At 38.4% G+C, this 19592-nt stretch overlaps 2 protein-coding genes across 2 annotated transcripts in view; both read right to left on the reverse strand.

Moving 5' to 3' along the window:
• The window catches only part of LOC110580021 (EF-hand calcium-binding domain-containing protein 1-like), a 25704-nt gene extending 7657 nt beyond the window's left edge, over window positions 1-18047 (reverse strand). The window contains 4 exon segments of the mRNA XM_021689676.1: window positions 1161-1312; window positions 6514-6618; window positions 8948-9103; window positions 17990-18047. Coding sequence (XP_021545351.1) covers window positions 1161-1312; window positions 6514-6618; window positions 8948-9103; window positions 17990-18047 — 471 coding nt within the window.
• FAM133B (family with sequence similarity 133 member B) overlaps window positions 9084-19592 on the reverse strand; it is a 38001-nt gene continuing 27492 nt past the window's right edge. Inside the window, exon 12 of the mRNA XM_044920073.1 lies at window positions 9084-9103. The gene's annotated coding sequence lies outside the window, so the exon portion shown is untranslated. The remainder of the gene's footprint in view (window positions 9104-19592) is intronic.

Genomic DNA, 19592 nt, shown 5'->3' on the forward strand with positions numbered 1-19592 from the left:
TATCAGAAAAAATTCACTCCATAATACTCCCTTTCAAAAAAGAAGGGAGTGGGTTTAGTATTGGGGAACATACTATCTCTCAAGAAGTCTACCCTCAGCCCTAGCAGCAGCTAGTGAGAGTATCTCTAATGGAAGAAGATATGCTAGAGTCTGTGTTAGCTGAATGTGAGACTCAGCAGCCCCCATCATCTATTTCTTTCCCGATCCGCTGAAGAGTAATGGAGGTGAGCTGGGTCCAGGCTGCCTCAGAGTAACAAATTTTCACCGGTATCCAGGATAGGGTCATAGTAAGAAAAGAAGAGAAATTACTATGTTCATAATAAAGTGGTACTATTGGTTTCATTGAAAGAATTCTGCACCCCATTTTCTAGTGTGACCTTGGGTAAACCTATTTGTACTTCAGTTTTCTCATCTGTAAAATAGAGATCGTAATTTCTACTACATAGGGTTGTTTTAAGGTTAAAATGAGTTCATATATTAAAGTTCTGTGAAGGGCCTGGCATATAGTAAGTACTCTATAAGGGACAACTATTTCAATTATTATGTTATCTTGTTACTGTGTTTCGATGGATTGGAGGGTGAGGGTCATGAAGACAGATGAGAGTAGCATCCCATTTTACACAAATCAAATCTGCCGCACTACCACCCACACATTAATGAGGTTTTATGGATAGTAAAACATTTTAAACTAATTAACATTCATTTTGTGTGGTGATTCATTTATTTATTTAACTTTTTTTTTAAGATTTTATTTATTTATTTGACAGAGAGAGACACAACGAGAGAGGGAACACAAGCAGGGGGAGTGGGAGAGGGAGAAGCAGGCTCCCCACTGAGCAGGGAGCCCGATGCGGGGCTCGATCCCAGGACCCTGGGATCACGACCCGAGCCGAAGGCAGACGCTTAACGACTGAGCCACCCAGGCACCCCGTGGTGATTCATTTAATCACCCAGCCATTCCATAAGTATTTACTGAGCACCCACTATCAGCCAGGCATTGTTCTAGGCAATGGATGGAGCAGAAAACAAACAAACACAAAAATCCCTTGCCCTCGTAAAGGTTGCTATCATTATAGAGGGACATAAATCATTTCTTTGTCTTTAGCTTTCTCTAACATCTGCTTGATTGGATATAATAAGTTATAGGTTTTCATTCTTACCATTTTCTTCAGTGTTATATCTACCAATTCTTTTATTCCTTCATCACTCTCTTCTTCAGATGACTGTTGGCATAGACTGTTCTTCAACATGTCAAATATCTCTTCTCGAGAAATGTAACCGTCACCATTCAAATAGTAAACTTCAAAACAGACTGTCCAAAGCACAAGAAATTTAAAGACTTGGATAAGAACAGTTAAAATATCACTAGTCTTCCCCTTAGTTATTTCAATATATAGTTTTTTAAAAGATAAAAACAATTTATACAGTCTGTAATTATTGGTCCATATGATAGAGAGATTTTAAAATAAAGCACCCTTTATTATACTTCTTTCCACAGGATTAAATCCCCCCTTGGATGTGGATTTTGAAAGTGAGAGTTCAAAAATGTTATGAAACCTGAAACCATGAAATTCTAGAAGACAACAGAGGAACAAAGCTCCTTGGCATGGGTCTTGGTAATGGTTTCATGGCTATGACACCAAAAGCACAAGCAACAAAATAAAAAATAAACAAATGGGACTATATCAAACTAAAAAGCTTCTGCACAGTAAAAGAAACCATCAACAAATGAAAAGACAACCTGTGGAATGGGAAAAAATACTTGCAAACCATATCAGATAAGGTGTTAACATCCAAAATATATTTTTTTAACATATTCATTTTTTTATTATGTTAATCACCATACATTACATCATTAGTTTTTGATGTAGTGTTCCATGATTCATTATTTGCGTATAACATGCATAGAACACGTATAACAGTGCTCCAATAACTCCTACAATTCAATAGCAAAAAACCCCAACCCAATTAAAAAGTGAGCAAAGGACCTCAATAGACATTTCTGCAAAGAAGATAAATGAAAAGTCAACAGGTACAAGAAAAGATGCTCAACATCACTAGTCATTAGGGAAATGGAAATTAAAACTGTAATGAGATATTGCCTCATGCCTGTGAGAAAGGCCATCATCAAAAAGAGAGCAAGAGAGAGAACAAATGCTAGTGTGGATGTGGAGGAAAGGGAACCCTAGTTTACTGCTGGTGGGATTATAAACCAGTGCAGCCGTTCTGGAACATAGTACGGAGGATCCTCATAAAACTAAAAATAGAACTGCCCTGTAATCCAGCAATTCTACTTCTGGGAATATATCCAAAGGTAATGAAAACACTAACTCAAAAAGATATCTGCACCCCCATGATCATAGCAGCACTATGTACAATAACCAAGGTTTGGAAACGATCTAAGTTTCTATCGATCAATGAATGGAAAAGGAAGTTGTGGTATATATATATTCATGTAATGGAATATTATTCAGCCATTTAAAAAATGAGGAAATCCTATAATTTGTAACCACACAGATGGGCCTTGAAGGCAGTATCCTAAGTAAAATAATTAAGACAGGGAAAGACAATACTTTGTAATCTCCCTTATATGTGGAATCTGAAAAAACAAAAACCAAACCAAACCAAACCAAAGAAACAAAAAACCTGACAACAAACTCATAGAAAAAGAGATCAGCCTTGTGGTGACCAGAGGTGAGAGGGCTGAAGGAAGGGAAATTAGAGGAAGATGGTCAAAAGGTACAAACTTCCCATATAAGTTAAATAAGTACTAGGGAAGTAATGTACAACATGATGACTAGAGCTAACAATGATGTATGATATAGAGAAAAGTTGTTCAGAGAGTGAATTCTAAGAGTTCTTGTCACAGAGAGAATTTTTTTTCCTTTCTTGTCTTTTTTTCCTTTTTCTTGTCTTCTTATTGTATCTGTATGAGAAGATGGATGTTAGCTGAACCTATTGTAGTAATCATTTCACAATATATGTAAATCAAACCAATCTGTATTGCCTTGAACTTATACAGTGATGTGTGTCAATTATTTCTCAATAAAACCAGAAAAATAAAAGAATTTGGGGGGAAAAAGTGGTTGACAAAGATGCAGATTCCTGTTCATGTGTACCTAGATTGGAGAGGACACAGTTACAGATTGGATATCAGAATGAACTTTGTAAGAAACATTTGATATTAAGTCTTCATAATTAAAAAACAAATAAACAGAACTCCTCATTGAGATAGCACAAAGTAAGAGTCCAGATTCCTTGGTCGTAGCAGCTCAGGGAATGCTATTTTAAAATGTTCTCCAGGTAAAACTGTATTTTAAAATGTTCCCTAGGTAAAACTGATGTAGCCAGTTGAAACCATTCCTCAATCCATATTGGAGAATCAGTCCTATAGGTACTTTACAACTAACTGTATTTTAAAAAGCAGCTCATTGGAAATTTACATATCTAAGATGTCTTGGCATTTGTGAAGTATATTTAAATATACTACATTATCTTAGTTGGTGACTTCTTGTTTCTGGTATACTTGAAATCAACGAGCTTAATTTAGGTACTTGGAACTATTTATAAACAAATAGTATCTTCTGTATTCAAAGAGATACCAATTCCAACTTGTAAATATTAACAGTCTTTTTCCTCTTCTCTGTCCCCACTGTTCTTCTCTGTCCCCACTGTTATTTCCTAGATAACTTCAACAATCTCCTAAGAAACTCCCCTGCTTACAACCAATATTTCATTATTTATTATAGTTGATTCACAGCTGTCCTCTTAGGGAGTGTTGGGGAGAGGAAACTGATCCTATTTGCTAAGACTCAACTTTAATGATATACGTTCAACTTACCTTATTAGCCCCACATCTCGATACCAATTTTCCCAACTCAGCATGCTCAGTAAGACATCCATGCTTTTATTCATACTGTTCCTACTGTCTAGCATGGTTTTCTTTCTAGTTTTTTTCTGCTCAAGATTTACAAGAACCAACTGAAAGGCTAGTTATTCTGTGAAAGTGTCTTCTGATCTATAAGATCCACTAGAATGAACTTTCTCATCACTCCCATATAGTATTTTGAAAATACATAGATTTCTAAGCAATCCCATTATATTGTGGTTATTAGTTTATATGTATTAGGTGACCCAGAACTGAGCATCTCCTCTAGTAGAATGATTTCCTGGGTCTTAGGTAAAACACAAATAAAAGAAGAATTTTATAGACTTTGAAAAAATGTGATGAAACTGCAATAAAGGAGATATATAAAAATATTTTTAAAGTAAACTCTACACTCAATGTGGGGCTCAAACTCACAACCCAGAGATCAAGAGTTGCATTCTCTACTGACTGAGCCAGCCAGGTGCCCCTGGAGATAAATATTTAAACCTATGATCATTCAATACATATATACTCGTGTATACATACGTGTGTGTGTATGTATCTCAATATTATGATTCTCTTCTTAAATAGAGTATAAAAACTAAGTACAAACTTGATTACATAACTGACAAAGAACACTTTTCAATATATTTGGGTAGTGAGTCTGTCATCCCCTTGGAGCCTGCCTATTGCACTACCCAAAATGATCTCTGTCTCCCTGGAGAGTGACTTCCATGACTTCCAACCATTCATTCATGCCACAGATGACCTTCCTCAGGTGCTAAACATACAGTAAAGAAGGAGCTTTTCTGGAGTTTGTAATCTAGCTAAATGTTTTGGCAAAAGCAATAGAATCAGGTATAAAATTCCAGAGTATCAGATTAACTGTGCCTTTTTTGTTGAGGTACTTTAATCCATAGCACACATGCAGCACAATCCTATGAGAAGTAATATTTTCCCCAAGTTAACATATCCTGAAACGTATATGAAACATTTTTAGGAAAAGGGATTGGAGGAGGAAAATTCTTTGACAGTGTGATGCTATTCACTCAAGTATAACAACACTGGAGTCCCAGTCATTTTCCCTATGTACCAGCACAAGAATTTACATCCATGAAAACTTAAGCTTTTCACTTCTCAGTGAGACTTTTGTGTAAGAAAGCTGCAACAAACTTAAGTGGCAACTATATTTAAATGTTACCCCCATGAAAAATTAGACTGGAGAAAAGCTAAGGGAAATAAAAGCCCCAACACAGGGGCACCTGGCTGGCTCAGTGGAGCATGCGACTCTTGATCTTGGGGTTGTGAGTTCAAGCCCAACGTTGGGTGTAGAGATTACTTCAAAATAAAATCTTAAAAAAGAAAACCCACATAATGTTGTATGTCAATTTCACCTCCATAAAAATAATTAAGAAAAAACTCCCACAAAACAGAGAAACAAAAATCATAAATACCAGAGAAAGTTGGTGGTTTTTAAAATTGTTGCTATTGTTTAAAAAATGTGTGTTTAATGTAGGGATCTTCTTTTCCATGTCCCAAATCCAAATTCAAGTGGAAGAACAAGGGACAAAAATTTGCTTACTTACTCAGAACGCCACAGCCTTTTCTTAAGCAATTTGACACTTTAAGCAATTTTGACACTTTAAGCAATTGTTCCCTTGAAGAATGCCATTTAAAACTGTTCCTATTCTCTTTCCAGTTTCCTCACCCCAAAACCTGGCCCCAGAGGTATAAAACATAGAAAATATACATCACACCAATGGTACAGTGAAGTGAGGCCAGAGCTATTTATTTTTAGGCAAAATTGTGAATAGGGAAATTTTTGTCTTTGGAATTCCTAACATTCCTGTCCTGTAGGAAACTCCTGTAACCCTTCTCCCTGTGGGCATTCTTTGTCCTCAACCTTCTTCCCTCTCTTCACTCATCTACACAAATTCTAACACTAGGGTATTGATGTCTGATGGTTAATGTGTGTTTCATCTTGTTTGTTTTTTAAGATTCTATTTATTTGTCAGAGAGAGACACAGCAAGAGAGGGAACACAAGCAGGAGGAGTGGGAGAGGGAGAAGCAGGCTTCCCGTGGAGCAGGGAGCCCGGTGCGGGGCTCCATCCCAGGACCCTGGGATCATGACCCGAGTCGAAGGCACTTAACGACTGAGCCACCCAGGCGCCCCTACGTTTCATCTTGTTTTGTGTCAATCCCTCACATATATTTTCTTTGATCAAGAGACAAGGAACGGCCTCACTGTGACTTATGCACTGCCGTATATCAAGGTCCATTTCCTGCTGAGCCCAGAGGCAGCCACAAAAACCTTGGCCTTGTTGGCTGATTAGAGTTGGCATAAGCCCTGACCTTGACTTGCTGCTCTTGGCCTGGGCCTTAAGCCAAAGAGTTGTCCTGGTGACATTTAGGCATTATAGACCCAGTGAAGGAAGTGTTTGGGGTTCCTGGGTCTAGGGACTCTCCCATCAAACAGGCCACCCATTTCATGTTTTGATTTTTTTTAAAGCTGTCATGAACTATTTTTGAAAGGTTGCTACAGAGAACATGGATTTTGTATTTTTGAAAAAATGTTTAAGCATTCACTAAATACAAAATTGACAATGTATATTACTAAGTCAGTAATCACATATAGAAATCTTACACTTAAGCTTTTCTTCAAAAGTCCCTCGAAGAAACACTGATAATCCTTTAACCCACTCTTTCGCATTTATGCAGTTATCATTGTCTTTGTCAAATGCAAAAAATACTGAAAGAAAAATACCATAGAAGCATATTGTAATTTACAACTATTTTATAATTCAAAAGTATATAGTATATATGAAAAGATTTTTAAAACTTTCCTCCAAAACAAAAACAAAAAAACACACCAAAAAACTTTTCTCCCAAATTGAGGGGAAAAAAAGGTTTTGGCACAGTCTTTCTTAAAAGTCAAAATTACTAGGAATATGTTTCCCCCCGATTTTTGTAGAAAGAAAAGAGTTATTCTCCTTCATGATCAATGATGAACTTCACTTGTGATGTTTTGTACAGTTACTATGAGCCAAGAAGAGCAACAGTGAAGCTAATCAAGGTGATGATAATTTTTATTTTAAAAAGAGTGGCAGGGGTGCCTGGGTGGCTAGTTGAGCAGCCAACTTTTGATTTTGGCTCAGGTCATGATCTCAGGGTCCTGGGATCGAGCCCTGCATCGGGTTCGTGCTCAGCGGGGAGTCTGCTTGAGATTCTTTCTCTCTCCTCTCCCTCTGCTCCTCCCCCTGCTTATGCTCTGTCTCTCTCTCTCTAAAATAATAAATAATCTTTAAAAAATAAATAAATAAAAAAGAGGCAAAGGGGGCACCTGGCTTAGGTCAGTTGGTAGAGCATGTGACTCTTGATCTTGGGGTCATGAATTTGAGCCCCACGTTGAATGTAGAGATTACTTTAAAAAATAATAATAATCGGGGCACCTGGGTGGCTCAGTCGTTAAGCGGCTGCCTTCGGCTCGGGTCATGATCCTGGAGTCCCGGGATCGAGCCCCACATCGGGCTCCCTGCTCAGCGAGGAGCCTGCTTCTCCCTCTCCCTCTGCCCGCCGCTCTGCCTACTTGTGCTCTCTCTCTGTGTCAAATAAATAAATAAAAGCTTTAAAAGACAGTAATAATATAAATAAAATCCATTTAAAAAGAGTGGCAAAATTCTGTTCTAAACAGTCTGTATAAATACATAAAGATAAATTACTAAAATAACATTATTTTTAAAATTACCAATGAAATCTTAATATCCTATAGAAAATAAAGTGTTATTGACTCTCTTAGGGGTGATGTTGATTATTTTGATTATGATTATGGTTTCAAGGTATACACCTACATCAAAACTTATCAAATTGAACACTAAAAATTTGTTAATGAAACTGGATCACATTAAATAATTTCCTATTTCTTTTTTTTTTTTAAGATTTTATTTATTTATTTGACAGAGAGAGACACAGCGAGAGAGGGAACACAAGCAGGGGGAGTGGGAGAGGGAGAAGCAGGCTTCCCGCTGAGCAGGGAGCCCGATGCGGGGCTTGATCCCAGGACCCCGGGATCATGACCTGGGCCGAAGGCAGACGCCTAACGACTGAGCCACCCAGGCGCCCCAATAATTTCCTATTTCAAATATAAGATCTTGTCTTTTATTTTTTTTAGTATAATGAGTAATTATCATTTTTTGTCCTGACACAGTATTTTTAGGAGGAAAAAGAAGTCATTTAATAGTTTACATGTCTACAGCATATGGATCCAAAGACATCATGAATAAAAAGCCATATGCTTAACTTTAAAAAAAATATTGCCAGCTTATTTAGTTCATTACTGGTTTATTTCTCAAAGTGGTACAACTATGAGATAAGAAATTCTGAGTTTTTATTAAAAACCATCCTCACAATCAAATCAACCTTTGTTTTATATTGGCAGTCTTACCACAATTAAGTCTTTATAGCTTGGCTTTGAAAAATTCAAGGGGCGCCTGGGTGGCTCAATTGGCTGAGCATCCAACTCTTGATTTTTGGCTCAGGTCATGATCTGGGGGTTGTGGGATCAGCCCCCAAGCTCCTGGAGGGGCTCTGTGCTCAGCACAGAATCTGCTTGTCCCTTTCTCTCTCCTCTGCACACCCCCGGCTTGCACTCTCCCTCTAAATCAATCAATCTTTTATTTTTTATTTTTTATTTTTTTAAAAGATTTTATTTATTTATTTGACAGAGAGATAGCGAGAGCAGGAGCACAAGCAGGGGGAGTGGGAGAGGGAGAAGCAGGCTTCCCGCCGAGCAGGGAGCCCAATGCGCGGCTCGATCCCAGGACCCTGGGATCATGACCTGAGCTGAGGGCAGATGCTTAATGACTGAGTCACCCAGGCGCCTCTCAATCTATTTTTTAAAAAAAATTCGGAATCTTTGATGACAACTGAATACATACATATATATATATATATATATATATATATATAAATTTGCCATATATAAATTTGTCATTACAAATATATATTTGCCACATATTAATATATACACCATATATATTGCCATCTCAGCTTGGCTCATTTCAATTTCTTAAGACTCTTACCCCTATTCATTAGCATATCATCAGTCATTCCAAATATGCTGTGCAGGATCGCTCGAAAAGCATTACGATCTAGTCCAGAATTATTAAGTCTTACATTAGCTCTTTCCACCAAGCTGTGAAAAAGTCTTAGGAGACACTCTACTTCACTTTTTTTGACTGCAAAATAAAAATACGAATAAATACAGCTTAGACTTAGTCCTTGAGTACTCCAATCTAATAAAAAATATTTTACTAAGCAGCTCTTTTGTTCCTATGGTGCTAGATGCTCTAGCAATTAAAAAGTATGACATGACTTGTTACTTGAGGGCTTACCTTTCTGGGTGTCACCCAGAAGTCTCATAAGATACTGTGTAAATTAAAAATTATGTAATATTAACACTCACCATTATAGACATGTAAAGAAAGAGAAATCAATGTGGGAAAGAGGAGTTGGGCCATTTTCATGGGAGCAGACTTTGAACAGAGACTTGAAGAATGCATAGCATTTATACAGGAAGGAATGTGTTGGGGGTAGTACAATAGAGAATTACAGGGAGAGAGAACATGGGTAAAGGAAAGAAGTAGAATTGCGGTTGGGTTTGAACATGCTTTATTGGGAGCACAGCAAGTTGAGAAGAGAAAAAACAAGATTGAAGACGATGGGCTAATGGCAGACGGCCTTGAAAGCCTAGTCAGAAAATTAACATTTACAGTTGACTTGAACCACATAGGTTCAAACTGCGGGTCCACTTAAATGTGATTAAAAAAAAAAAACAACATAGTGCAGTATGGTAAATATATTTTCTCTTATGATTTTCTTTCTTTTTTTGAGAGAGAGAATGGGGAGGGGTAGAGGGAGAGAACCTTAAGACTCCATGCCCAGTGCCCGATCTCACAACCCTGTGATCACGATCTGAAGTGAAATCAAGAGTTGGAGCTTAACTGACTGAGCCACCCAGGTGCCCCATTCTCTCAGGATCTTCTTAATAACATTTTCTTTTCTTTAGCTTACTTTTACAGTATATAATACATAAAATGTATGAGACATGTTAGTTGACTCTAAGTAAGTTCAGTAATAGGCTATTGGTAGTTAAGGTTTTGGGGAGTCAAACATGGATTTTCAACTGTGTGGGGTTGGTGCTTATATCCTCCAGATTGTTCAAGCATCAGCTGCATTTTACTGGAGCAGTGATTTTCTCATGGACCATCTTTGGACCATCTGTATGAGAGAATCAACCCCCTCTCCATTGTTTGTTTAATCCGGATTCCCATGTCTTGTCCCAGACCTACCAAGTCAGAATCACTAAGATCAGGCCCAGGAATTTGCTTTTATTTTTTAAGAGTTTTATTTATTTGAGAGAGAGCACAAGTGGGGAGGATGGGCAGGGGAGAGCAGGCTCTCCACTGAACAGAGAGCCTGACACGGGGGTGATCCCAGGACCCCGGGACCATGACCTGAGCCGAAGGCAGATGCTTAATTGACTGAGCCACGCAGGTGCCCAGGAATTAGCTTTTAAACAAGAGGTGGGTTGACTCTTCTAGGCCCTAAGGGTTGAGAAGTGGTTTAGGAAAATTCATCTGGCAAAATTATATTTAAGGGGAAAACTGGAAGCATAGAAGCCAGGCTTGGAAGTGATAGGGCTTTGGTTAGGGAGGTGGAAATGAGGTCAGAAAGTGGGAAGGGGCTGGAGATGTTAATTTTCAAACAGAAATTTCCAATATTCATACACTCAGGTTTCACTCTAGACTTAGGAAAAGGGTATTTTTAAAGAAGTGCATGGATGATTCTAATGCATTGTCACGACTGAAAATTAAAGGATTAGATTTAGCGGGTTGGGGGTACTAAAGTGCCTGGATTGTACTTCCATTTCTTACCTAAACAACGGACTTAGACAAGTCATATAGCTTCCCTATGGCTCAGGGTCCTCACCTATGAAACTGGGTATTGTCCTAGATGATCTCTGAGATTCTTCCAGTTTCTAAAAGCCCAATTCTATGAATCAAAGATTATTTGAAAGAACCAGAAGAGTTAGGAAGGAAAGCTGGTTACTATTTTTTTCTCCTCCAACCCCCTCCTCCTTTTTTTTTTTCTTTTTATAGGGATAAATTTTAGATGCTGTCTTTGAGATGATTTCATGTCACCCAACTGAAATCAATGACAACACAGCACATACGCAGTTTGCAACATTAGGGTTTCTACAATGGTCAGAATGATTTGGTTCTTAGGGGAATGGTTGACAAGTCTGAAGAATAAGCAATTACAAAGGTACCTATTAACACTGTTTTATGAACTGAATTAGATTCTCAGGCTCCACAGTGTAACTATAAGTCCTGAAATATGACATAAAGGTCATTTTTATCCACCTAATAGGCATTAATTAAGAGCCCCCTGTCAACCGGGCATTGAATACACCATGCTTCCTGCCCACCAAGTTGTTACACTTTGGCTAAGATATAAAAAAGTGCAACAAGGTATGACAAGCACTATGATTGATGGTGTTTGGCGGTGACCCAAAGGAAGGAATAATCAACTGGGGGAGGCAGTAGGAAATTAAAAGTCCCAAGAAGGTGTCACTTGAGCTAAGGCCTGCCAAAGATAAGCATTTGCCAGAGGAGGCAGCTTGGAGTTATGTTCTGAGAGCTAGCTGCAGATGATTTGGTGGGGCTAGGTAGCAGACTTGACTTTACAGACAATGAGGGGTTTCTGAAAAATTTTGGCTGGCAAGTTAACAGGATCATATTTGCACTTAAGGGAGAACACTTTGGTAGTAGATTCTTGAAACTACCTTATGAATGGTGAGTTCAGATGTGACAAGGTTGTCTTCCTAAAGACAATTTTAATAGTCCATCCCATCCCATTTGCTCTTTGTACAATGACTTTGATATTCCTCTGAGATGGAGTCTCTCCTTTACTTGAACCTAGGAGGGGGTAGGGTGTGTGTGTGGGTGTGGGTGTGTGGGTGTGTGGGTGTGACTGTTTCAATCAGTGGAGCTCAGTGGAAATGAGGCAATGTGACTTTTCAAGGCTAGGTCACAGAAGGGGATGCAGCTGCTCTGAGGACAAAAACTTGAAAAGCCTTCTTCTTTTTTTTTGAATGTGAAGAAAAAGGAAGCTCAGGTGTGGATGCACTATATGGAGTGCAGAGTATGTTAATGATTGCCTGAAAGTAGTCCTGCTCAATTCTGAGGGAGAGAATTATCAATGAGTGGAAATGTTAGCACGAATAACGTGAAAATGGATCCCTGAGGAAAGGGAGGTTTTGGGTCAGGAGCTGCTCTGAGTCGAATACTAACAAGTCATTCAACACAGCTATCAGGGATTTTAGGCACAATCTTTAGCAGGTAATAACTTTTTCTGGGTTTTATCCATGTAAGCTCACATTTCATTATACCTAAAGACCTTACTCATGAGGTCAAGGAACCATTGTAAAAGATATGTGAAAGATCATAGGTAATGAGAATGGTGAGGTGCTAGAGATTGGCCCATGTTATTTAACTTCATTTTGGAATAATTTTAGATTCACATAAGAGAAGCAATGATGATAGTTTGCATAAAATCTTCACTCTCTCCCTGTTAACACCTTACAGAACCATGGTATAGTTGTCAAAACAAATACACTAACATTGGCACATTAACTGAACTACAGATTTTACCAGTTTCCCACTAATGTCCCTTTTGGGGAGGTTCCAGAATCCAAGCCAGGATATACTTGGTTGTCATGTCTCTTCAAATCTGTTAGTTTTCAGTCTTTCATGACCTTGAGATTTTATTTTGCATAATGTTCCTCAATTTGTGTGTGCCTAATGTTTTTCTCATGATTAGACCGTGGCTAGGTGTTTTGGGGAAGAATACTAGAGATAAATTGCTGTTCTCACATGTCGGGGGGGATATATATTAACAAGGTTAACTGGTGATAACTTCAATCACTTGGTTTAGCTAATCTACAGGGTTCTCCACTGTAGTTACTATTTTCCCTTTCCACAGTCTATTCTTTAGAAGGCAATTGCTCAAGTAAAATGGAATTCCACTTCTTGGGAAGGAGTATTGATACTATTATTTGGAGTTCTCCTGAAAGGACGAGGTCTTTTCCCATTTACTTACTCATTTATATCACTATGGGGCGGGGGTGCAGTCACATATACTTATTTTATAATAATTGTTAATTTTCTCGCTTAAATTATTCCAGTTTTGACCACTAGGAGTTTGAGTCGGCTCTTGTATGTTTCACATAGCACAATCCATTGGCTTTTTCACCTCTTTGCTTCCTGGCCCTACTTGCCAGGTCAATCTCATATCACCCCTGGGTGAGATAACAGGAAATACATATATTGGTCCCTGCCCCTGGTTCCTGACACATAGCTCTCAAAACTCTTGGGATTTCCTAACTCATCTGAGCAGTAGGAGTATCTTTTGTTCAATTTAGTCATTGACCCTGGTTCTCAACACAAAGCTCCTAAATCCCTTGGAACATCAGGGGTGATAGGAATCTTTTGTTCTAATGAGTGACTGCTGGTGGCTCCTAGATGGGAGCGGGTCACCAGAAAGAACAAACCATTGATTGAAAGCCTGGAACTTTCAGCCCCACCCCCTATTCTGCAGAGGGGCTGGATATTGAGTTAATGATCTATGATGGCTATGTGATGAAACCTTTATGAAGACCCCCAAAGTAGTGTTTAGGGAGCTTCTGGGTTGGTGAACATATGATGGTCCTGGGAGAGAGAATGGAAGCGCCATGCCCTTTTCCACACACCTTGCCCTATGCATCTCCTCCACCTGGCTCTTCCTGATTACATCCTTTTATAAGAAAACAGTAATCTATTAAGTAAACTGTTTTCCTCAGTTCTGTGAGCTGCTCTAGCAAATTAATTGGACCTCCAATTTATAACCAGTCAGTCAGAAGTGAAGATAACAACCTGGACTTGTGGTGGGCATCTGAAGTGGGAGATAGTCTTGTGGAACTGAACTCAACCTATGAGATCTGATGCCATCTCAGGTGGTGTCAGGATTAAGAAATTGCTGGGATGTCACAGAAAATTGCTTGCTGGAAAAAACCACAAAGTTGGAGACCAGAAGTGTCAGAAGTATAAGTGTGGTAGTAATGTCAGAGTAAAAGAGAAACACACAGGTGTAGCATAGGGTTTCCTTTACACTCTGTACAGCTACTTCTTCAAGGAATCCTGGTTCTTTTTACTGGAGACTGGTATTTAGACACCAAGGTCTAGGCACTGGGTGTGCTTGTTACTACCAGGGTATTAATATTTCTAAGCCCAATACATAATGGGGGAGGGTAGAATATTTCTAAGCCCTCTCGGCAGACATAGCTGGAAAATATGTATGTATACTAACCTATGTATGCATACATATTGGCCCATGTTATGTCTCACAAATAAAGTGAAATGCAAATACTGGATTACTAGGTCTATAGATGGTCCTGGGCTAAGTCCCAGAAGAGATGATCAATTGTATTAAAAAATTCATTGGGGTGCCTGGGTGGCTCAGTCGTTAAGTGACTGCCTTAAGCTTAGGTCATGATCCCAGGGTCCTGGGATCAAGCCCCGCATCGGGCTCCCTGCTCCACAGGAGGCCTTTTTCTCCCTCCCCCACTCCCCCTGCTTGTGTTCCCGCTCTATCTCTGTCAAATAAATAAATAAATCTTAAAAAAAAAATTCATCAACACTCAGGGCCTCATGAATTCACAAGGGTATATCATACTGGGTTTAATTTATTTCCTCCTTTTAGTAGGAGTGGATCAGAGAAATGTAGTTCACAAAGTATTTGGATTTTAGCAAGGCATATGAAAAATCTCTTATCCTTGTATTAATTATCTACTCAGCATCCAGGAGTACCAAGCACAATAGTAGGCTCTCAAATAAATGTTTGCTAAATAAATAACCCCTTGTAAGAGAGGTAAAGGAATATACCGGATGAGTCAGGATCCGAAGTAACTTCTTGGCAAAATAATCACTTGAATCAAACAACATGAAATTATTGGGAAGTTTTAAAATTCTTCACTTAGCTTTAAAAAAGTTTTAATCTACTAAGTGTAAAAATTGTGGCTAAACAACAGTATGTGTGAAAAAGACTGGGTCAATTCCTAACTCACTATCAGTCAAGCTGGGATTGCTATTAGGCGGACAGAACTGAAGTTTCATGAAACTAGTGATATATATTGGCTAATTGAATTTTAAACTAAAAAAAAAAAATTCTAAGGGAAAGATGGCCACCATGTAGTTAGCAATAGTATTCAAGATTCTAAAGGAGGAAGAAAAAAGTATGATTTTCTGGGTTTAAAGCACAAGGAAAGGCAAGAGGTAGTTGAAACCCCTGTAAATTAGTTGTTTCTAAATGACAGGTTTGAAGGCTTAAGTGGAAAAATTAACCTCCAATGTCAGAAATTACCCAGACAATAAATTAGCTGGGTTTCAAATTCTACAGAAACCAAAGAGAGCAAAGACTTAAATACATATACACACACACACACACACACAAAACCAGATTGCCAAGGACGTGTGAATGTGCAACTTAATGTGTAAATTTAAAAGAATCAAAAGAAGAGATTGAACTCATAAATATAAAAGAAAAAGGAACTGAAGTTCCACTTGGAAAAGACAATTTTGGTCAGGAATTCTTAAGCTTCACTGTGTCTAATACATGGAGTGAATGATCTGGATGCTTGGCCCCCACTTGCAGATTTTTAAATGTACCTAGGGTGGTATCCAGGAATCTACATTTTCAATACGAATCTTTAGGTAATTCTGATGGTGGAGATACTCCTACCATACTATGAATAAGAGGTACACAGCCAAGATAAACTACAGAATTTGTGGGCCCAATGCAAAGAAAACATGGGGCCCTCACTCAAAACATTAATTTTAAGTCAGTGTTAGCAGAGTATTGAACTAAGCGTAGGGCCCTGTCACAATGCATAGGTGACATACCCATAAAGCCACTTATTACGCCCTGAGGTAATGATCTGCCACCCCCACTAGATTAAAGATTTTAAAAATTCTACTTAATTTTAATTTACATTTAAACAGTCACACATCCACTTAAAAGAAAATGGGGCGCCTGGCTGGCTTGGTTGCTAAAGCGTGCAAAGACTCTTCATCTCAGCGTCCTGAGTTCAAGCCCCACCTTGGGTATAGAGATCACTTCAGTTTTTTTTTTTTTAAGTAATAGCCACACATAGCTAGTGGTTACTGTACTGGACAATGCAGCTCTAGCTCTAGAATGTTTTATTCCAGCCAGCTGCCCCAAAACAATCCTTTCTTGAGAGAAGGCGGCCAAGACGGCACTAGTTGTTAGCCCTCCCCACACCTACCTAAAGAACCAAATTCCAGGAGCACCTGGTTGGCTCAGTTGGTAGACCATGTGACTCTTGATCTCAGGATTGTGAACTGGAGCCCCATGTTGGGTGTAGAGATTACTTAAAAATAAAACCTTAAAACAACAGCAACAACGAAATTAAATTCCAGTCATGAGAGGCCAGTGTCTATCCTGGTCTCAACTGAAGGACCTAAGTAGTGAGCCAAATTCAACTTTCATTCTGCACTTAACTATGGGATAGTACTATACAGAATGACCATATGAGTCTAGAATGCTTAACAGTAGCATTAATTTGAGAAATAAAAACTGAGTGCAGGCTCTGGCATCAGACTTACCTGAGTTCTAGTTCTGCCTCCACCAGAAAAGTCCTCTGTAATTTTAGACAATTTAAGACTTGGGTTTCCTCATCTGAAAACATGGAATATACCACCTACCTCACTGAGTTTGTTTTGAGAATTGAAGATGAACATAAACCATTTAGCACAGCATTTTCCCAATGAAGAGCTCAATAAAGATGAGTTGTTAGTAATCTGAGTGTAAAATAGTAATCTGGTTAACACTGGTGAATAGCTATAGCCTGAACTTTTGATCATAACTTCACATCAAAGCTTTGGAAAGGAACGCAACTCATTGCTCTTTTCAAGTAATTGTTAAGTATCTTCTTTGTAGGAGACTATATGGGATATGGGTCTGATCTAGTATTACATATTCATAACCTACAGACTTTCAGAGAATTGCTTTCAAATAACAAATTATGGTATCAAACACACATCTGGGTAGCAGACATTAATGAAAAGTTTCTTTAGGATGGGGAGTGGAGTTAAGATTTTTAAAGTCTGCAAAACTTCCTTTTGAATGTTGTAAAACTCAGGTTGTTCAGAAAACAGCAAATAACAGAAGATAACATATTCAACATTGGTTAAATCTGCCAGATGGATTTCAAGGGTTGTCTGACAGGATTAGAAAAACAGGCCCTAGAAGGGCCTGAGGAACTCATGTCGTTTAAAATACACCTGGAGTAAAAGAAAGCTGAATTAAGTCTACAGTGAGATTCTTAGGGTGGTGCCTAATACTAGGACAGCCCCAATAATGAGGTTGTACTAGTGTCTGAACGAAAAGTAAATGCCTCCAAGTCTAAAGACATTCTCAGAACTCTCAGGCGGGACTGCTTGTTGTCATGACCGAGACAAAATATAGACGATTACTTTTTAAGGTCTGTCAGGGCAATCAGGGCAAGGAATCCCCCCAAACCTGTTACATTAATTTTAATAAACACTTGCCATGTGCTATTTCTTCAACATCTAAAATATCTCCTGTAGCTCTATCAATCCCCTGCCTCTATGGGTTTTGTGCCAGAAAACTCAGGGAACTGGTCAGAGTAAATCTTCAGTGGTTTGAAATCTCTTATCAAATTTCAGACTGTAACAGAATCAGTACTTGGCTGGCACATAATCCTTTAGCACTTACGCTGTCAAGTTGTCAAATTACTCTTTCTACATATACAAATATATTTTAGGATTAAAATATTTTAAAATATTAAATATTTCCAGTGTAAGTGCAGGGATCTTGTAAGTTCACTTGTGATCTATTTTTTTAACTGGCCAAAATATTAGAAATTAGAGAAACCCTATTTTGGGGGTTACAAAGAACTTGCTAATGTCAAATAAGTCTATCAATGTTTCTATCTGATGAAATAAAGATGTTCAGGCAGTGTTGGATGTCTGGTCAGTACTTACAGTTCTTGACGGTATTACTGATGGATTCCACCAGTTTCTTCAGAGTCTTCTGGTCCATGCCAAGTGTGGCTTCAACACAGCGCACAATTCTCAGATACCCTAGTTCCAAGCCTATGTGTCCTGGGTTGCCACTGATTCCAGAGTTCACTACTCTATGCCCAACAGAATGTGACCATGGCAACATTCCAGCAACCACACAGAAGGTTCTCAAGTGATTGAAAAAATATGCAGCCATGGTTGTTACCACTCAATAAAAATGCAGTGATTTCATTAATGCTATTGTGATCTGAAATATTACAGCAATCCCAACATTCATGTTTTCTTTAGGGCTAAACACCACTTAAAGTGGTACTTGATATTACTGTCATTTATTTTTCCTCAGCACAAACTGTATAGTTGAAAATGTTTCCTTCCTATCTGAACACATAGTTGAGAAATAAGATTATAAAGACCTTATCTTTACACTGAAATAAAGTATTTTCCCAGGCTATAAATAGCTCCTTCAAATATTATAACCTCCTTTAAAAACCCTAACTAAGGGGCGCCCGGGTTGGTTGGGCATCTGGCTCTTGGTTTCGGCTCAGGTCATGATCTCGGGGTTGTGGGATCAAGCCCTGCAATGGGCTCTGCACTCAGTGGGGAGTCTGCTTGAGATTCTTTCCCTACGCCACTCCCCCTGCTTCTGCGCACTCTCTCTAAAATGAATAAAGAAACCTTAAAAAAAATGAGAAAATAATTCTAACTAAGCACCCTCTCATGATCTCCAAAGAGAGACTTTAATCTGGGAGCTCCTAGAGAAATGTAAAACCCCATTTATACCCCTCCAACTCCTATCTGACTAACTGTAAGAAAGCATGCTGTGACCATGCCAAAGCTGGCCAAAACGACAACTGTGCTAACTCTCGTCTACTGTCAAATCCCAATACAGAGAACAAACATCTCCTAGTCTGTTTGCTGGCTTTCACTATGGCAAGGCATGAAAATGCACTAAAATGATTTTTAGAATTTAGGACACTACATCCTTATAAATTTTAAATAAAACATAAAAATAAATTTTAAAATAAGACAAACACATCTGAACAAAAAATCTTTCCCAGAACTTGTCTTTAGGAAATACCAGATGAGTGTTCATTGATTTTAAGTTGAAAACTGGCAATGTTTTAAAAATGTGAAACCTGTCACTTAAGTCTGAAGAGTAACTGTTCTCGATTTCTCCGAGGTTAGTCTACTGTTCTTCATGAAATGAAAGATTATCAGGCAACAGGCTTTTAACACACCCCGACTGAAGGAATATGAACCTATATTCTGGATAAAGTAAATTCAGGACCCTCTTATGGTATTTAAAATACCTAAATATACTAAGGGCAACCAAGTGAATCCAAAAAGTACTGGTATAAATTCAATTTTTTGATTCAGACACTCATCAACTTTGTTGCAGTTACCTTGGCATTATTATCCAAATAACATGCCTTGTGTTTATAAAATTGGTGTAAAATTATTCAAGAAAAAGCATGGTCTGCTGGAGGGAGGAAGTTAAGAGATGTTAGTAATTTGCACATAACATTACCTGGTCAAATTTTCTTCCCATACCTTATTAGAAAGA

This window comes from Neomonachus schauinslandi, chromosome 12, assembly GCF_002201575.2.
Source record: "Neomonachus schauinslandi chromosome 12, ASM220157v2, whole genome shotgun sequence".
In the NCBI taxonomy this organism is placed as follows: Eukaryota; Metazoa; Chordata; class Mammalia; order Carnivora; family Phocidae; genus Neomonachus; species Neomonachus schauinslandi.